The sequence below is a fragment of the Sapajus apella genome, unplaced genomic scaffold (genome assembly GCF_009761245.1).
Source record: "Sapajus apella isolate SASKATOON/1434 unplaced genomic scaffold, GSC_monkey_1.0 scaffold78, whole genome shotgun sequence".
Lineage (NCBI taxonomy): Eukaryota > Metazoa > Chordata > Mammalia > Primates > Cebidae > Sapajus > Sapajus apella.
The window spans coordinates 833,213-850,440 of NW_022437018.1; the positions used below are offsets into that span (position 1 = coordinate 833,213).

Below are 17,228 nucleotides of genomic sequence, written 5' to 3' on the forward strand. Positions count from 1 at the left end.
AAGGAAAATGGATGTGCTGCAATCACTAGGCCAAGGCAGACATCCTGTGCAGCATGACTTAGCAAGTTTGGAGTGCAGGCACACAACTCTGCTCATTATGTAACCACACCACATGAGGCACGTTAGGTGGTCACCCACATGAACTCGTGCTTTGCTCAGAGCCACTATTGTCTGTAAAAGGTATAATTACCCTGCCGACGCTACATACGATTTGTGCCCCAGTCAGCTTGCTCTTGCCAAGAAAGAGAATAAAGCCATGTTGAAACTGCCTACCATTCTTTGAGTGTTCTTTCACTTGCCTGCCACTTGTCCACTCACTCCTCTGTCCTTAGCTTGGGCTGGAAACTGACACTTGGCCTGACATTTGGCATAGCCTGCAAGATACTGAAAAACATGAGCCTTTGGTCTTCACTGATTCCAGGTTGGCCATGTGACTGCAACATGGGTTGTGGTGACCAGTGACAGCTGTATTGCTCAGTGGGTTCTGGTGGAAACCTGGGAGGTGGCAGATGGCTCCCCCACGAGCATGGAGAAGGTGCGGAAGCAGCTGGAAGTGCAGAGCAGTGAGAAGGAGCAAGCTTTTGCCAGCAGAGTTGGATAGGCATTTTTGACTGCTCTATGAGAAGTACACACTCAGTCCCTGAGGAATGCAGCAGAGGTAAGGGCTCCCTAGGTGTAGTCTGGATGCCTGGAGGCCTGGCTGCACAGCTCAGAAAAAGATTTAGGAGCTGCCATAAATGGAGACCTTCAGTTGCAGGCGGCATGCCTGGAAGCCTGGGTATAGAGCTCAGTAAAGGACTTAGAGGCTGCTGTGAATGCATCATGGTCAGAGACCCCCTGTGTCGGATACCCAGGAGACTATTGATGGGACTGAGGGGTCTACACTGTAAAGAAGGGGAAGATGCTCCACTTGCAGGGGGCCCTCTTTGGGGGAAAAGGGGGCCCCAATAAGTGACATGCCCACAGATGTGGATTGATTTGATTTTGGCCAGGGTTGACTGAGAGAAAATTGGTAAGCGACCCAATGAAGTACTCTTAACTTTGTGCAATTCCAGAAAATGCCCAAGGGGGAGCTGGATGGTGCTGCACAAACTGGTCTCACCTGGGCACTTCAGCTCAAAGACTAAATGTGCTACAGCCAGGTGGGGACATAAAGCCTTTTCTGTATGATGAGGGAACTCGCCAAGGTGCCCGACTTCGGGGGACACCAGACGACTGGAGGCCACACGTGGAGTTGACAGTCTACTGTTCCCCCACCAACATACAGCAAGTGCTGGCACTGGTACATACCAGCACACACACATTTTGGGGGTGGATATTTTACATGGCTTGGCAGCCATGCTGTCTATCAATGGGCTTGATGGACGGCTTGACAAAACTGAGACAGTACCACTATGTAGTGGACTTGGCCAATGGATTCTTTTCCAGAGAGCCAGGAACAGATTGTCTTCATGGGAGGGCAACAGTAGATCTTCACAGTGTTGCCACAGGGCTATATGTATAGCCCCACCGTCTGTTATGGTTTTGCTAATGATATTATGTTAACTTCTGATTCTCTTGTAGATTTAGAAGTGGCAACACTCCCCTTGCCTAGATTTAAGATGATGTGGCTGAGACCACCTTCCTGGCAGCTAAGTGGGCTATTCAGCAGGCACAAGCCCTACAGGTAGTTGACCAGAGGCACCTGTTTCAGCTGGATGTTCATGTGACCACAGATAGTTTTGGCTGGGGCCTATATAGCAGCACATGGAGTGCTTGAGAATGCCAGTAGGCTTTTGGTCCCAAATATGGAAAGGAGCTGAGCTCCAGTATTCATTGATAGAGAAGCAGTTGGTAATTGCATTTGCTGCCCTTAAGGGTCATGAGAGCATAGCAGGATGGGCTACAGTCATGGTGTAGATGAATTATCTGATAGCAGGATTGGTGCATTCATGGATAATGACCCCGTCGCCCCTGCACCGGGATGGCACAGACATTCACTTTAGCAAAGTGTGGCACCTGCTTGGAGCAGCAGAGTACACTGAGTACAAGGCCCTTAGCAGCAGAGCTACAGTAGGTCTGCTTAGAACCTGTGGTCCTAATGCAAGATAAGGCCATGGTGCCTGAGGCACCCCTGCATTCCTGATGGGGTATGATATACTAATGGGTCTAGCTGGAGTGCCGCTATTGCCTGGACTGCTGTCATAGTCCAGCCGAGTACTGACACCATATGGTTTGATAGCAGGTGTGGACAAAGTAGCCAGTGGGCTGAAATCAGAGCCGTGTGAATGTTGTAACCAAGGTGGTGACACCTATGGTAATCTGCAGTGATAGCTCGGCAGTTTATTGAGGCTTAACCTTGTGTTTAACTACCTAAAAGTTAAAGAAGTGGCTAGTTCATCACCGGCTCATATAGGGCCAAGCCATGTGGCAAAACCTATGGGAGGAAGAATGACCTCCTCCGAGCAGGTATGCAGACCAATGGTAACCTGTTGTTCCCTGCCCCAGTGCTCCTAAAGGAAGGGAAATAAAAACTTGGCTTAATATATAAAGCAACATTGGGGTAATGTCATCATGGGGTGGTTGCCCACCATAACCTGGAGTTGTTGCTTCCTGTATTACTGCCGTGGACTCTGGGTCCAGGGTTCCGCCCTGTGGGCATGTCTCCCCACTAGAAAAACTCCCTCTGCCTAGGGGGTAGAATGTAAGGCCTATGTGTTGGACCTGAGTGTCTGGGGCCTATGTGCCCAGAGCCTACGTGTAAAGCCTGTGTGTCTGGGGCCTGGCCTGTGTTCCCAGAGCCTATGTGTGAGGTCTGTGTGTTGGCCCTGTGCATCCAAGGTCTGTGTCTCCCTCAGCCTAGGGGGTGAAATGTAAGGAAAATGGATGTGCTGCGGTCAAGAATAGGCCAAGGCAGACATCCAGTTCCGCATCAGTCTGGAGTTTGGAATGCAGGTGCACAATTCCACTCATTATATAACCACATCACGTGAAGTGCATTAGGTGATCACCCATGTGAGCTTGTGCTTGGCTGAGAGCCACTATTGTCTGTAAAAGTTATAATTACTCTGCTGATGCTGTACATAGGGCTTGCGCCTGGGTCGGCTCGTGCCCAGGTTTGCACCCATGGTTTGCTCTCAGGCTCACTTGCGCCAAGAGAGAATAAAGCCATGTCACAACTCCCTGTGATTCCTCAAGTGTTCTTTCAGCTGCTCGCCACCCATCCACCCTCTTCCCTTGGTCCTCAGCTTGGGTTGGAACCTGAGACTTGGCATGGCACAGAGTCTGGGTGCAGTTCATGCTATTGATGGTGTGGAATTCATGCGAAAAGAAAAGTTAAAAAGATACTAGCATCCGAGGTTAGTTTGCTTTTGCTGCTATAACAAGTTACCACAGTGTAGTGGCTTAAAACAACAGAAATCTTACTTTTTTGGGTCTAAAGTCTGAAATGGGTTTCACTGAGCTGAAAGCAAGGTGTTAGCAGGGCCCTACTTTCTACAGAGGCCATAGGGGAAGAACAATTTTGCTGACTTTTCCAGCTCTTAGAGACCGTCTTCAGTCCTTGGCTCATGGCCTGTTCCTCTGTCTTCAAATCTTTATCCTCTCTGATCTGTCCTTTGTTGTCATGTATGGGCTCTCGTTGTGTTTCCATTGTCATATCACTTTCTTGTACTCTGAGCCCCCTGCCTCTTCATTAAGGACATAATTACATTAGTCCCATCTGGCTAATTCAAGATAATCTTCCTATCTTTTTACTTAATCACATGTACAAAGTCTCTTTTGCCACATAAGATTCCAGGGATTATTAGTACATGAACACCTTTGCCAGGAGTCATTATTCAGCCCTACCACACATTAGAATACATTTTTTAAAATCCTTTTTAGCTCTTTTTTTTTTATGATTTTTTTTTTTCAGATTGTCCTTGGGATTTCCAGAAACATATACTCTGCAATCTGTTGTTTGAATAAAAATGTGTTGGTAAAAAATACACATTTCTACAAAAATACAGAAGGTGTCTTATATTTAACTGTAAAATTTAAGTTGGTGAAAAAAGAATGTAAATACTTTTATTTCTTTGAGGGCAGAGAGAATTTCTCAAGGTTTGAATCTTTCACTTAACAATGTCAAAGTTATGGTAGGTGCTTGTCAAAACTTGCTAAGTGACAAATATGGTAGGTGCTTGTCAGAACTTGCTAAGTGACAAATGTGATTCTTAAGTGATTGCTTTGCAATATTTCTTGGGTCTTTAGTCATTTTAACAAGTGCTCTGGACACATAAACACACACACACAAACACACACTTCTACACACAAACATGGCCATGTTGAGATATTGTCTAGCAGGTGTTTGGTTTACTGTGGTCTTCCAGACTTTAATTTCCAGTAGTTTTCGCTTCACTACCTTTCTTTGTCCTGACCGGACTTTTCCCATTAAGCACTCCACCCTACACCTGAATCAGAGTCCTGTTTGGCTTAGAAAGATGCAATCTGAGTCTGTTGCAAGCAAGATGCTATTGGCTCTCTATTGCTGCTCTCCTTTTAGTCAAATTCCCCACCCCTCAACACAAATGAATTAAAAATGTTTATAGAATCACAAGATCTAGAACACAGACTGAGAAATGGGTTTGTCCTGTATTTATAGGCTACCATTTATCTATAAAAATGATGTTCAAATACAGTGATCTTTTAATTAATGTTACATGCAATTTCATTGTTGGCTGTGACCTTCACCCTTACTGTTCTCATGTTTTTTTTTTTTCTCTCTTTGTACATACAACTGAAGGAGTGAATTAAAAGTATATGATGCCAACTGAAATTCAAGTAGATTATATAGTCATTATAAAGCATAAAATGGAAACAGCTCCAAAGTAGGCCGTATACTTGAGCCACTTGCTGACAAGGCAGCCTCTTGTGCCTGGGATTGATCACAGATAGGAAGAGCTTGGAATGCTACAGTTGATTACTTTGATAGTTGCATTTATTCATATTGTTCTTTAACTATGAAAGGACGAGATCACATTCATCATCTAAGTGTGTAGGGGTTCGTGAGTCTTTCAGACAAAGCAAAAGAGTGTCAAATAATCTAGAGATGTGTAATTGATGGATTGGAGTGTTGTTCTTTACCAGTTTTGCATCCCAGTGAGGCACTGAGCTGTGGGAGAGTAAGGCTGGCATCTTGTTTGCTTTTGCATTCTCATATCTGATGTTTGAAAGTTTTTTGAATGCATATATTAAAAAAAGAAAGTATTTTAAATGTATACATTTTTATTTACAGCTGCTGCTGAAGGGAAAGGCAGAAGTGGAGAAGACTTTTTTCAAAAGGTAAGTTGCCTTTTACTCTTGTCATGGTGATAAGTAAGAGGAAATACACCTATCTCAGCAGCTATCCTAGAAGCCCCCAAACGCTCCTCTTAATGTGGAGGTGAACAGGTTTCCATACAGGAGCTGGAAAAGAGGGGATGCTGTATGGGACCTAACCATTCCAGGAAGGCTCCTTCCCAGGAAAATCTAATGAAATGTTTGCTTGAAGGCAAATAAACAAAATGTAAGAGGGCTCAGATATGGATTCATTTATGTGGCATTCATACTTCATTTGGTTGGCTTGTGACATAGTAGGAGTTTATTGTGCAGGTTGAGGTGTACTATCCTATCTGATGAATAGGATGGGAGGTCTTTTCTATATGTTTTTAAATTAAAACCCATTTTAAAATGCTCTACTGGCCAAATAGAATGTGCTAGACTACCAGTTTTCCACCCTTGCTTTGTAAGCTCAGGCTGTTGCAGTTTAGGTACTATGCCCTCTGACTTGGCGTTTTCTGACATTGGTTAATCTCCAACTTATACTCAATACCTGAACGTTTCAGAATGCCCTGGTGTTAGCCGGGGCAGGTTTAGCACCAAGGGTAAGAAAACAGAAGACAAAAAGCCTGGGTGCAGTGGCTCATGCCTGTAATCCTATCACTTCTGGAGGCTGACGCTGGCGGATTACTTGAGTCCAGGAATCCAAGAACATCCTGGGGCCGGGCATGGTGGTATGCACATGTAATCCCAGCCCTTTGGGAGACCAAGGCAGGTGGATCACTTGAGGTCAGGAGTTTGAGACCAGCCTCACCAAAAACCTGTCTCTACTAAAAATACAAAAATTAGCCAGATGTGGTGGCAGATGCCTGTAATCCCAGTTACTTGGGAGCCTGAGGCATGAAAATCCCTTGAACCTGGGAGGGAGAGGTTGTAGTGAGCTGAGATCGCGCCACTGCACTCCAGCCTGGGCGACAGAGTGAGACTCTGTCTCAAAAAAAAAAAAAAATAGACCAGCTTGGGCAACATGGAGAAATCCCACCTCTACTTGAAAAACAAACAACCCCAAATTAGCTGAGTGTAATGGTGTGTGCCTGTAGTTCCAGCTCCTCTGGAGGCTGAGGTGGGAGGATCAACTGAGCCCAGGAAGTTGAGACTGTAGTGAGCCATGATCGTGCCACTGCACTCCAGCACGGGTGACAGAGTAAGACCCTGTCTCAAAGGAAAAAATAAAATGTAAAGAAAGCAAATAGCAGAAATCATAGATTTCCCATGGGTTGGCTATGGTAGTAAATATAGATGCTATCTGTGGAAGGATTCTTCTTCATTATTGTTCTTTAACTCAGAGATAGATGTAAAAATCACATGCTTCATCTTTGTGATTTCAGACATTTTAAAAGCTGCGTCAAAATATGGTGTATATGATCATAAAGGACTTTCATTCCCAGATTTGCTAATCTTTCTCACTCTTTGCAGAGACATATATACATTCCAGCAGTTTAAATGGAAACACATGTTTGAATCCAGGAACATGTGTGCATCCCACAAACTATGAGTTAGAGTCATAGATTCTATTCTTGGTCACCGATTAATGAGGTCTCTGAATAACTAGATGGGAGTACATTTTATCCTCTCATTTTTTTCTTTAGTTCTACAGGAAGTGTCTTTCCCATAGACAAGTATCCATATAGGATTTGTATACTTATCCAGCAAAAAACCTGTAATTTAGAAGACAAACAGCCCAAATTCCAGAAGAGTCATTTTTCATTGTTTTGACTAGACAAAAGTAGACATTCTGGTTCATCTACAGTAGAATGAAGTAATGGAGAAATACTGAATTGTCCTTCAGGAACTTGCATACTGTCACACGTATTCTAGTTTTACATAATGACATTTGGGGAAACATTTAAGAACTAGTCCACATTACTGCTCACTAGCATCTTTGAATAAATACTTTTCTCTCTCTAAAGTAATGCAAATATGAAGGATCTGGGCTTATTATTGGAATGTTACTTAGTTTTTACTTTGAGGTATGACAAACAAAAATTAAAACCTCTCTTTAGCTGAGTTTAAAGTTCAGCTCCTCAACTTTTCTAAGCCTGGAAGTATACCTACCTAGTTTCATGGTGCCTGTCCCTATATAGAGATTTGAGGAGGAGTGTGGAACTTTCATATGTAACTTTATGTTTTTTTTGTACCGTAAAAAATATGCAAAATCATACTAATATGACTAAATTTTGCTCTGTTTAATTAATTATTCTTATTAAAGTTTTAAAATTAGAAAATAATAAAAATAATTTAAAAATGTCTTCCAAAATAAGAATTGGTATGTTTCTAGAAAGAGCTTACATTTCAGTTTAACAGACAGTAAGATTGTCAAACAGATTATCTCAAATTTGAAGCTATAATAGTAGTTGTTAAGCTTATACTCTTCTCCCATTGAGTCAGTTATTATTTTTTTTCAGAAATCTACCCAGTTTTCTATATCCTGTTTTACTACATGGGTTTGAAATGATTTATTTCCCAAACACTTAATAAAGGATAAAAGGTAAAAGGGTAAGATGTTATGGAAAAAAAAAAATCCAAAACCCCAACAATACAGTATCTCAAAGAGCACAGTCATTTGTTGTAGTCTCATTACTGTTCCAAGGAGAGTCTTCCAGCTGTGCTGATAGCTGGGTCCCATTCTGTCAGTCAGCGAGCCAGGCTCCTTCTAAAACATAGCTGGGTTGTCCCTAAGTCATGGGCTCCATCTCCCTTGTTGAAGCTGGGTCACCACCATGTCCAGGTGTGAGCTGGTGAGGGAGATGTTGAATAGAGGGAGATGCCATGGTTGTAAGGCCCAGGCCTGAATGCGGCATCTATGGGAGAAGACTTAGTTATGTAGCCTTACCAATAGCAACAATAGAGGGGAAGGAGGGGCTGGGACATTTGATTTAAAAAAGTTGATTTTGCAGGCACTAGTCATCAAAAATGAGATGTTAGGGGAAAAAAATGTCTGTGGTCAAAGTGTAATGTCTTTGTGTGGTGTACTTTGAAACTTTTTGTATCTGTTTGTTAGGGCTGACAGACTACAAACTGGGTGACTTAACTGTGATAAATTATCATCTCACATTTCTGGAGGCTAGAAACCCAAGACCAAGGTGTCATCAGGGTTGGTTGCTTCTGAGGGCTGTGAGGGAGAATCTTTTCCATGCCTTTCTTTAGCTTCTAATGGTTTGCTGGTGATCTTTGGTGTTCCATGGCTTGCAGAAGCATCACCTGGATCTCTGCCTTCCTCTTCACATGGCATTCTCTCTCTGTGCTTGTCTCTGTATCTAAATTTTTCCATTCTATAAAGACACCAATTATATTGGATTAGCAGCCCACCCTACTCTGGTGTGGCTTCGTCTTAACTTATTATTATACATCTGCAGTGACCCTATTTCCAAATGTCACATTCTGAGGTCCCAGGCATTAGTACTTCAACGTATGACTTTTTGGAGGACAGTTCAAACTACAATACCTTTTACTGGGGAAAATGATTCTGTAGAAAAATTTACTAAGACTGTAGATGTTATTTGTCACATTTTGATACTCTGATCTTTAGATTTTTAACTACCTAGTCATTTATACTAAATCTATTTTTAAAATCACAAGTCATTTTAAAATTGTCTACAATGAGTATATATTTGTCATGCAAAAAGAGAAAAAAGGAATCTGTAATCTTGCCTTTTTTTTTTTTTTTTTTTTTTTTTTGGAGACAGAGTCTTGCTCTGTTGCCCAGCCTGGAGTTCAGTGGCACCATCTTGGCTTACTGTAACCCCTGCTTCCGAGGTTCAAGTGATTCTCCTGCCTCCACCTCCTGAGTAGCTGGGATTACAGCCATGTGCCACCACACCCAGCCAATTTTTGTATTTTTAGTAGATTCACCAGGTTGACTAGTCTGGTCTTGAACTCCTGACTTCCAGTAATCTACCCACCTAGGCCTACCAAAGTGCTGAGATTACAGGCATAAGCTACTGTGCCTGACTTGTAATCTTGCCTTTGAAAGAGAATTATTTGTACACCCTTCGTCTTTTTTCTATGTATATTAAAAATGTATATAAAGTCATTTTTATATTCTCTGGTTATGGGATTACAGATTAAACTAGGTATTTGCATTGGATCCATTCCAGATGTTTTTCTGTGTTAAAACTGTGCAAAATTCTCCCGTAATTGTACTTTTTATTCTTTGGCTCTGACTACACTTAAAAAAGGCGGGAATGGATATAACTTTATCAGTATTCTCCGTTCACTCCTAATGGCAGCTCTATCTAATGGAAACACATGGAAACAATCTTCCAGGTTTTTTACAGTTCTTTGGGCAGTTGTTCATGGCTTACTCACTGTCTGTTCTATTTCCTTTTAATCAGTTCTTTTTTTCTTTCTCTTGTGAAATGACTATGGTCAGATCTTGGAGGGGAAAATGGGTTACAGTATTTTAGGTGGGGATAGGGTCAGTGATTGTATTACACATGTGACTCATCAAAGCAAACTGCTTTAGGAATCTCTAATCCCAATGGTTGAAGAAGACAAAATCCAGTCAGCATTATAATTGATGAAAGCCAGGTTTTTCATTGCACTGGGTTGTGTACAGTATTTTTCCCCAAAGTACACATCATATATTTTAACGTAGGACTATTTAATACTCTTTGAATATATTGGCTATTTATTTGGAAAACTGACCTTATAAACCATGGCTTGTCACAAGGGCTAACAGACTAAAAAGTGAGATATTGTTTGGTGGCTTATGTGATATATTTTTAAAACCTTTCAAACTCATTGTTTTTAGACAAATATTACTTTTGGTGTTTTGAGACTAGAAAATTGCAAGTTTTGTCTCCTGGGGAAAATTCCTGAGGTAAATATTTGGTTCTTTCTGTACCTAAACATGGGTGCATTAGATGGTCTTAGACAGGGACTACTTGAGTCCTCTTATTGAGGGGCAGCAGAGGTGATAAAGTTACTTCTGCTTTCTCCACTGGCCATTATTTTTATATTCTAGTGGGTTATTTCCTCTAGTAATGGATATGTTTTGTTAATTATTTAAAAGGTTAACTCTGGCCCATGAATGTGCTTTTTCTAATACCGAGTCTTTATGCTTAAACACAAATCAAATTTGATTTAAATAAGATGTGGATATTTTAAAGCTTTAATTTTAGTATTTATTTCAATAGATAATACACGTACATGATTCACAATTCAGATTTATAAAAGGATATGCAATGAAGAGTATCTGATGTTTTGATGGTTTCTGAAGGTTCACTGAGAAGGCTGTGCAGCATTACATTGTTGGTCCCAAGCTTGAGTGAAGATGATTACCAATGTGTTGTTGCTAATGAAAACTTAGGGCTTAAAGCTAACATTCACTGAGTTCTTATTACTGATCACAATACTATTGCCCTGAGAATGTTCCAGTGAGAGAATCTGTGATCATGTTTTCTTTACTGTCTAGATAGGGATAACTAGCTGCTTGTAGGACTTAGAAAAGAATAACATTCCATCCCATAAAGGTTGTTTAGTCATCATCTAGAAAGTTATTAAAGATGAGAATGGATCCTATTTTTATACCTTATGATTTACTCCTCATCTTCTATTAAGAATCTAGTAAATCAGGGTTAGTAAGAAGAGATTAAGAAAAAGATCAAGTGATTTGCTCATCATTTATTCCTCTAGCCTTTGAAGTTCTGTTCTTGTGTTCATTTGAACACAGGAAGACTGGGTTTTGAATCTGTATTCTCTTAGCATGTTGTAGAGTCATCTGCTTAGAGTTGCATTGTAATGGTGTATTCGTTTCTTTTATTTCATCAGTCATTTCACACAACCTCTTCATGAAAACCACAGTTCCTGTATTATTCCTCTTTCTAAAACCATGGAGCAAGGAGTGTCATTGAGATTGTTTAAAAATGTTTAATGATAGTGAATGTAATTTTATTACTACTGCAATTGGTTTAATCTTAAATCAACATCGGAGGAAAGTTTAGTCATTATTGATTAAAATGATTTCTTGAAACCAAACTCAATGCATTGGATCATGTGGAAAATGAAATTGAATTCATGAAAATAGGCCTTTTAAGAAGGGTCACAAGACTGGACTCTGGATTACAGATTTGTAGTGTAAGTAACCATTGAAAGGGCTAGTTAAGAGATTTATTGGCATTAGTTTAAAAAGGTTTTTATGTTATTTTGTAAAGTGCCCTCCCTTTATGTATTAAATACCTATATTAATTCCTATACTTGCCGGCATTTCCTTTAATTGAAAAATCTTGAGATACAAACTTCCTTATTTATGGTCGATATTAAGATTTCAGAACTATTTCAATGTTATACAGTTAAAAATTATCCTAACTGATAATATGCAAATATAAACATTTTTTGGGTGGGTTAGAAGCAACTTTTGAAGAGGGTGGCATTAGCTGTTTGTGATGTCCAATTGATTAGGTCCAATTTTAGGAGGCTTGCCTTTGTGTTGTATGTCTATTTAATTTTCTTTTCAATATCTTGTGATTCAAATTGTTTTTATATCTTAGCGGGAGCATAGGACAAATTTAGTCTTAATATATTACATAGAACATTATCAGAGAAGTGTCTGAACATCCATATATAAAGATATACATTGTCACAATATTGTAATAATTGAAATAAAATAAAATTAAAAATAACCTAAGTACTCAGCCATGTAATGTTTGAAATGTGGTATATCAGACATTGGATTACTATGTAAGCATTAAAAATCATAATTTTTTGTTAATTTTAATGACTTGTGAAATTGGTTACTGTATAAGTACAAAAATTAGGACAAAAGGCGTATAACTTGACTCAAATTTTGTACCATGTAAGTGCAAAAATTAGGACAAAAAGCAATGGCTTGACTCAAATTTTGTTATATATGTTTATGCCTAAATAAATGACTGGGCAGAAATTCTGCTAAAATGTTAACTGGGCCGGGTGTGGTGGCTCATGCCTGTAATCCAAGCACTTTGGAGGCCAAGGCAGGCGGATCACCTGAGGTCAGGAGTTCAAGACCACCCTGACCAACATGGTGAAACCCCATCTTTAAAAAACAAATAAATAAAATAAAATAAAATAAAATAAAATAAAATAAAATGTTAACTGTGACTGTCTCAGTGGTGAGATTATGGTTGGTTTTTCTTTCTGTACTTTCCTGTAATGGATGTCCATTACTTTTATAATCAGAATTAAAAACAATTACCATCTTATGAAGGAAAACATAACAATAACTAAGATAGGTTGAAGTTGTTAATGGATTAATAAATTATTGCAATTTAAGAGCATGTAGTATTTTTTGCTGAAAAACATTTAAGAAGTCAGACATCTCATCATACTGAGGTTACTTCTGTGTCTTTTATATAACAATAATAAAGACAGAACAAGACTAAGATCATCAAGGTAGATCATTTCTAGGTAGTGCCAATTTTTAGAAAAATGTTCCCCCTCTCTTTTATCCATTTGTCCTTGTTTTGACATTCAGAGGTATAAAAATTTTTTAAGATGTTTTTTATATCTCTGTGCCTTCTTTTCTTCAGACTAAAGATACTTAGTTTCTTATTTATCATATGACTTAGTTTTCAGACCCCTTACCATTCTATTCACTTTGTGTAGCAAGATCAGTGTCCCATTTTAAATGTGGCAATATCTGGGTATAGCATTTTGGACAAAGCCTGGCCAGTGCAATTATAGTGAGGCCATAATATTTAGAATATTAATGTGATCCAGAAGTACCTAAATATTATATAATCTTTATGCACTGAGTTGACATTGCTTGTCATTCTTCACCCAACTGAAGAGAAAAGGTTGGCTTCAATGTCATTGCTACATACATAACATAAAATTGAGGGTATTTCTAGACTGTTGACTGGCTGGCAAAGGCCTCCACAGATGTAACTTATATGCTGTGTCTCTCACTCTAAGTTCTTGACCAGCCACGTACCTTGGAGACCTTGTGGCAGGTGTGGTGGCTAGACTGTGAAAGTGTGGAAAGACTCACTCTGAGAGATTTCACCTGGTTTGGACATTGAATTGATATGAGAACTCCTGTAGGCATTTTTCTTTACTCTGGATCCCTTGGGTTACCTGGGGGAAAGGACTCAGCCACAGGGTGACAGTCTGTTAGATGATGGGCTGGGTATAGTGCCTTTTAGTCTGACTAAAGTAACGTTTAGTAAAGAACTTAAAGCTTTACTGATTTAAAATGACTTCACAGAAGAATCAATACAGTTTAAAGCTGGATATGGTGTTGTCTTTTTCTTCTAGTTGAGGATATTGCGGTCTAAATGGTCTTAGATTGTTTTCTTTTAAAGTTTATACAGGTCGTTGGTGGCAGCCAGGACTTAGAAAGTGATATTCTGACTTTATGCTTGACTACTGTTAATACAAGATACATGTTTTTATTTAAATCAGCAATTATCATGCCATCATTAATGGACTCTGCTTCTATAATGAGAGAAGTTCTGCCTAAAACTGCAAGTTTTACTAAGTAGGGCTCTGACTTAGGATCATTGTGGCATATTAGAGTGACAATAAAAAGGCTGGAGATAAATTAATACACTAAAAAAGTGTATGGACTTTATAGTACTTTGTATCTTGTTTAAGTAGAGTCAGAATCACACTAAGGTTTATTATTTTGAAGTTGTATCTTTGTTACTTTATAAATTTCATCCAGGAGATTTATAGTAATAATTTGTTGTCATCTCAGGAATTGGTTCTTTATTTGAGTTTAGGACTCTTTCTGGTTTCTAAACAATGATCTTTGGCTTGATGAATTTGGTGTTTTTGCATTTTATCTGGACAAAGTATATTGCTTTAAAATTTGTCATGTGGCCAATTCAATTCTTTCAACTTGCTTTTGTTCTTAAATAGTACTTTTAAAAATTTCTGGGCTTTGTAGTTTATGTGATTATAGCTCCTACCTTTCTGCATGAAAAAGGAGAGGAGAAGGCCTTGTTTTGCACCACTGGACTCTGCTTCCCTGCTTTTCCAGCCAGAGCTGCTTGGGCCAGGACGTGGGCACCACATGCAGCAACAAACCTTCTCTGTGCAGTGGACATGACCTGTGTGGCATGCTCTATGAACTCAGCTGAGCCAGCCTCCTTTGTATTGAGTTAGGAAGCTAAGATATGGAGTGGGAATGAGAACAGACTGGGGAGGGTCATGAGGTAGCATGGAGTGAGGGAGAGGCCCAGAGCGGTGCAGTTCACCACGGGAAAGCTGGGGTTAGGAGGAGGAGAAGCTATGAGTAAGCGGTGAAGACCTATGCACAGAGGGAAGCATGAAGCCGAAGACAGAGGGGGAAGCAGATGTGTCAGAGTGAGCGATGCTCTTACTTGGAGCTGGCACAGTTTGGGGTGAATCTCAGGTTCTTTTTCTGTTTTTGTTTTGTATTGTTTAAAGAGATGTTGTCTTGCTTTGTTGCCCAGGCTGGAGTGAGTGGCCTGATTGTAGCTCACTGCAGCCTAGAACCCTGGGCCCCAGCCATCCTCCCACCTTAGCCTCCTGAGTAACTGGGACTATAGGCATGTGCCACCACACCTAGCTTTCAATTTCTGATCTGTAGGTGTCCTTAGCGTCTTGTAGAGTTCGGAAACTCTACAAGGCCTAAATCATGAATTCGACTGTGGTGCATAAAAGGCATTCAGTTAACTGGGATAATTGCATAATACTCCTTTCTTCAAAGGGTTTATGCACTCACATGTTAACAAAATTTGGTGTGTGTAGAGTAGTTTAGGTCCTCAATGAGTGCCCCAAATTAAGTTATATCTTTAAAGGAGCAGTGTTCTTTATATAAAATATAATTCTGTCATATCTGTCATTTAAAATATGTATACAGCTGCAATACTACAGTAAAACATTAGACCATACTATACACTGGTATACCAGTGTAGTAAAACATAACATACAGAGAGTAACATATCTCTCTGTATATTACATATATACTGGATAAGAATAATATTCTTATTCAAGGTATGTTTCTTTCTGCTAGTTAGTTGCCAGTGTTACTCAAGAAATAACGGGGTCATTGATGTTAATATGTTAGGTGAAAAAAGTGAGTTCTATCCTTTTATGTTACTGAGCTTTTATCCTGCATATCAGAATTTCCTTCTTCTCTTTGCCATTGGCATTAACATTATTTTCATCACTCTTAAATTTTTGTGGGAAGTTTTTAGCCAGCCAACATGCAGAAAGGCTATCTTGGCATATAAACTTTTCTGTTTTTCTTGTTGATAGTTATGGAGAATGCTTTGTTACTCTGTGCCTAAGTAACATGATTCTTGAATTAATGTATTAAATATCCTAATGTTCTCTCTCATTTTGTATGTTTAACATTGTGGCTTGTCCCATAGTGGCTCTTTGGTGTTTTATTTTATTTTTTAAAATTCACTGGATGTAAATTTCTTCCTAAAAGGAGTTGGCATTTCAAGTGGTAGAAAAATACATTTCATTATCTTTCTTCATTTTTTTTTTTTTTTGGTGAAATCAAAATCATCAAGAAATGTGTACATATGGCTTTTTTTCTTAGCATTTGCTACTTTTGTTACCTTTGTCACCCCGGATTATTATCATCCAGTTATTCAAATTTTCTGCTTGTTAATGGGTGAAGTACTGATAAGTAGGAGGAGGGAATTTAGCCGGAGTTCTGACAATAAACAAAATATAGAGGCCACTGTGTTTCCTGCTTGGTTTTCTTTCCTGAGCTCATCACTAATATTATGAAAGAAGAAAACAAAACAAAAGAATAACCAGCTTCAATTTCCATGTGCATGTTTATTCTGGAGTTACCAGGAAACCTTAATCTCCAGTGAATAAGAACACTTTAAACTCAATTAGTTTGGAGTTGTTTTCTTAAATAGAACTTCTTCCTGTTATGTTTTCCTATTGGCATTTGTAAAACAATGGTTCATGTGTAAATCAGTAGGAGGTGCTGTTTGAGAAGCTTCCTGATGTATTTATTCCTAGGTTGGTAGGTTTGAGAGCCTAAGCTTTTCTTGGCTTCAGTCAGTATGTTGAGAGGGGAAGGTATTGCTAAAATCTAGGAAGTAGTAGTTTTCAGTATATAATTGGAACATGGGTATGTGTGTCTTCGCACTTGAATATTGCTCATTGTCCTTTTTGTATGTTAATATGGTGGGCTACCTCATAATATGGGAGTCCAAAAGTTGTCTTGCTTTCTTTTGAATTCCATGGGAATACTAAAGAAGATGTAATTTTAACTTTCAGAGAGCTTTTATTCTAAAGGGAAAAGATGTTTATAAGATGGTGTTAGGGTGCATGATTTTGTGCAGGCTTCACAGAGCTGCTGAGGATGCCATTCATGAGACATTATTGCCCTCCCTCTGAGCCAGACACTGTACCATATACAGTACTACAGAGGGGGAAAGGTGGTTCTATGGCTCCTGTCCTCAAGCGGGGCATACTCCAGAGGAGAAGTGGCACAGAAGGCCATCCAGTGCGGCAAGAGATTTACAATGGAGGATATGGAGGGAGTGATTTTTTTCTTTTCTATTCTGAGGAATCAAGGAAGGTAGATTTCCTTAAATAAAGTGTTTGAGGTGAGTTTTGAGGACTAGGTAAAAGAAATGTAGCTAGTATGTTGGATGAAGTGAGGAAAGGCTTTGTGGTACAGTTTCAGAGCTGAAGGCAGAGTTTAGATTAGGTTAAGATGCCTTCCAGACCTGTAACTTCATGACCTGAATGTCCTAATGGAGGCAAAGTGGAAAGGCATCTCCAGCAGAAAGAACCAACTGATTGCTTTTGCAAAGGCAGAATAAGGGACAGAGGAGATTGTTGTTTTTTTTTTTTTTCATATAGCCTAGAAAGCAGATTGGTTAAAAGTTTTATATAGATAGATAGATAGATAGATATCACTTCATCTGAGCTAATTATTTACAAATTATTTAAGTGAAAGATTTAGA

At 39.3% G+C, this 17,228-nt stretch overlaps 1 protein-coding gene across 6 annotated transcripts in view; it reads left to right on the top strand.

The window, feature by feature from the left end:
• The window catches only part of BICC1 (BicC family RNA binding protein 1), a 317,997-nt gene that overhangs the window by 98,965 nt on the left and 201,804 nt on the right, over positions 1-17,228 (top strand). For all 6 annotated transcript variants that reach the window (XM_032252528.1, XM_032252529.1, XM_032252530.1 and 3 more), the window contains one exon: positions 5,255-5,301. In XM_032252528.1, coding sequence (XP_032108419.1) covers positions 5,255-5,301 — 47 coding nt within the window. The remainder of the gene's footprint in view (positions 1-5,254; positions 5,302-17,228) is intronic.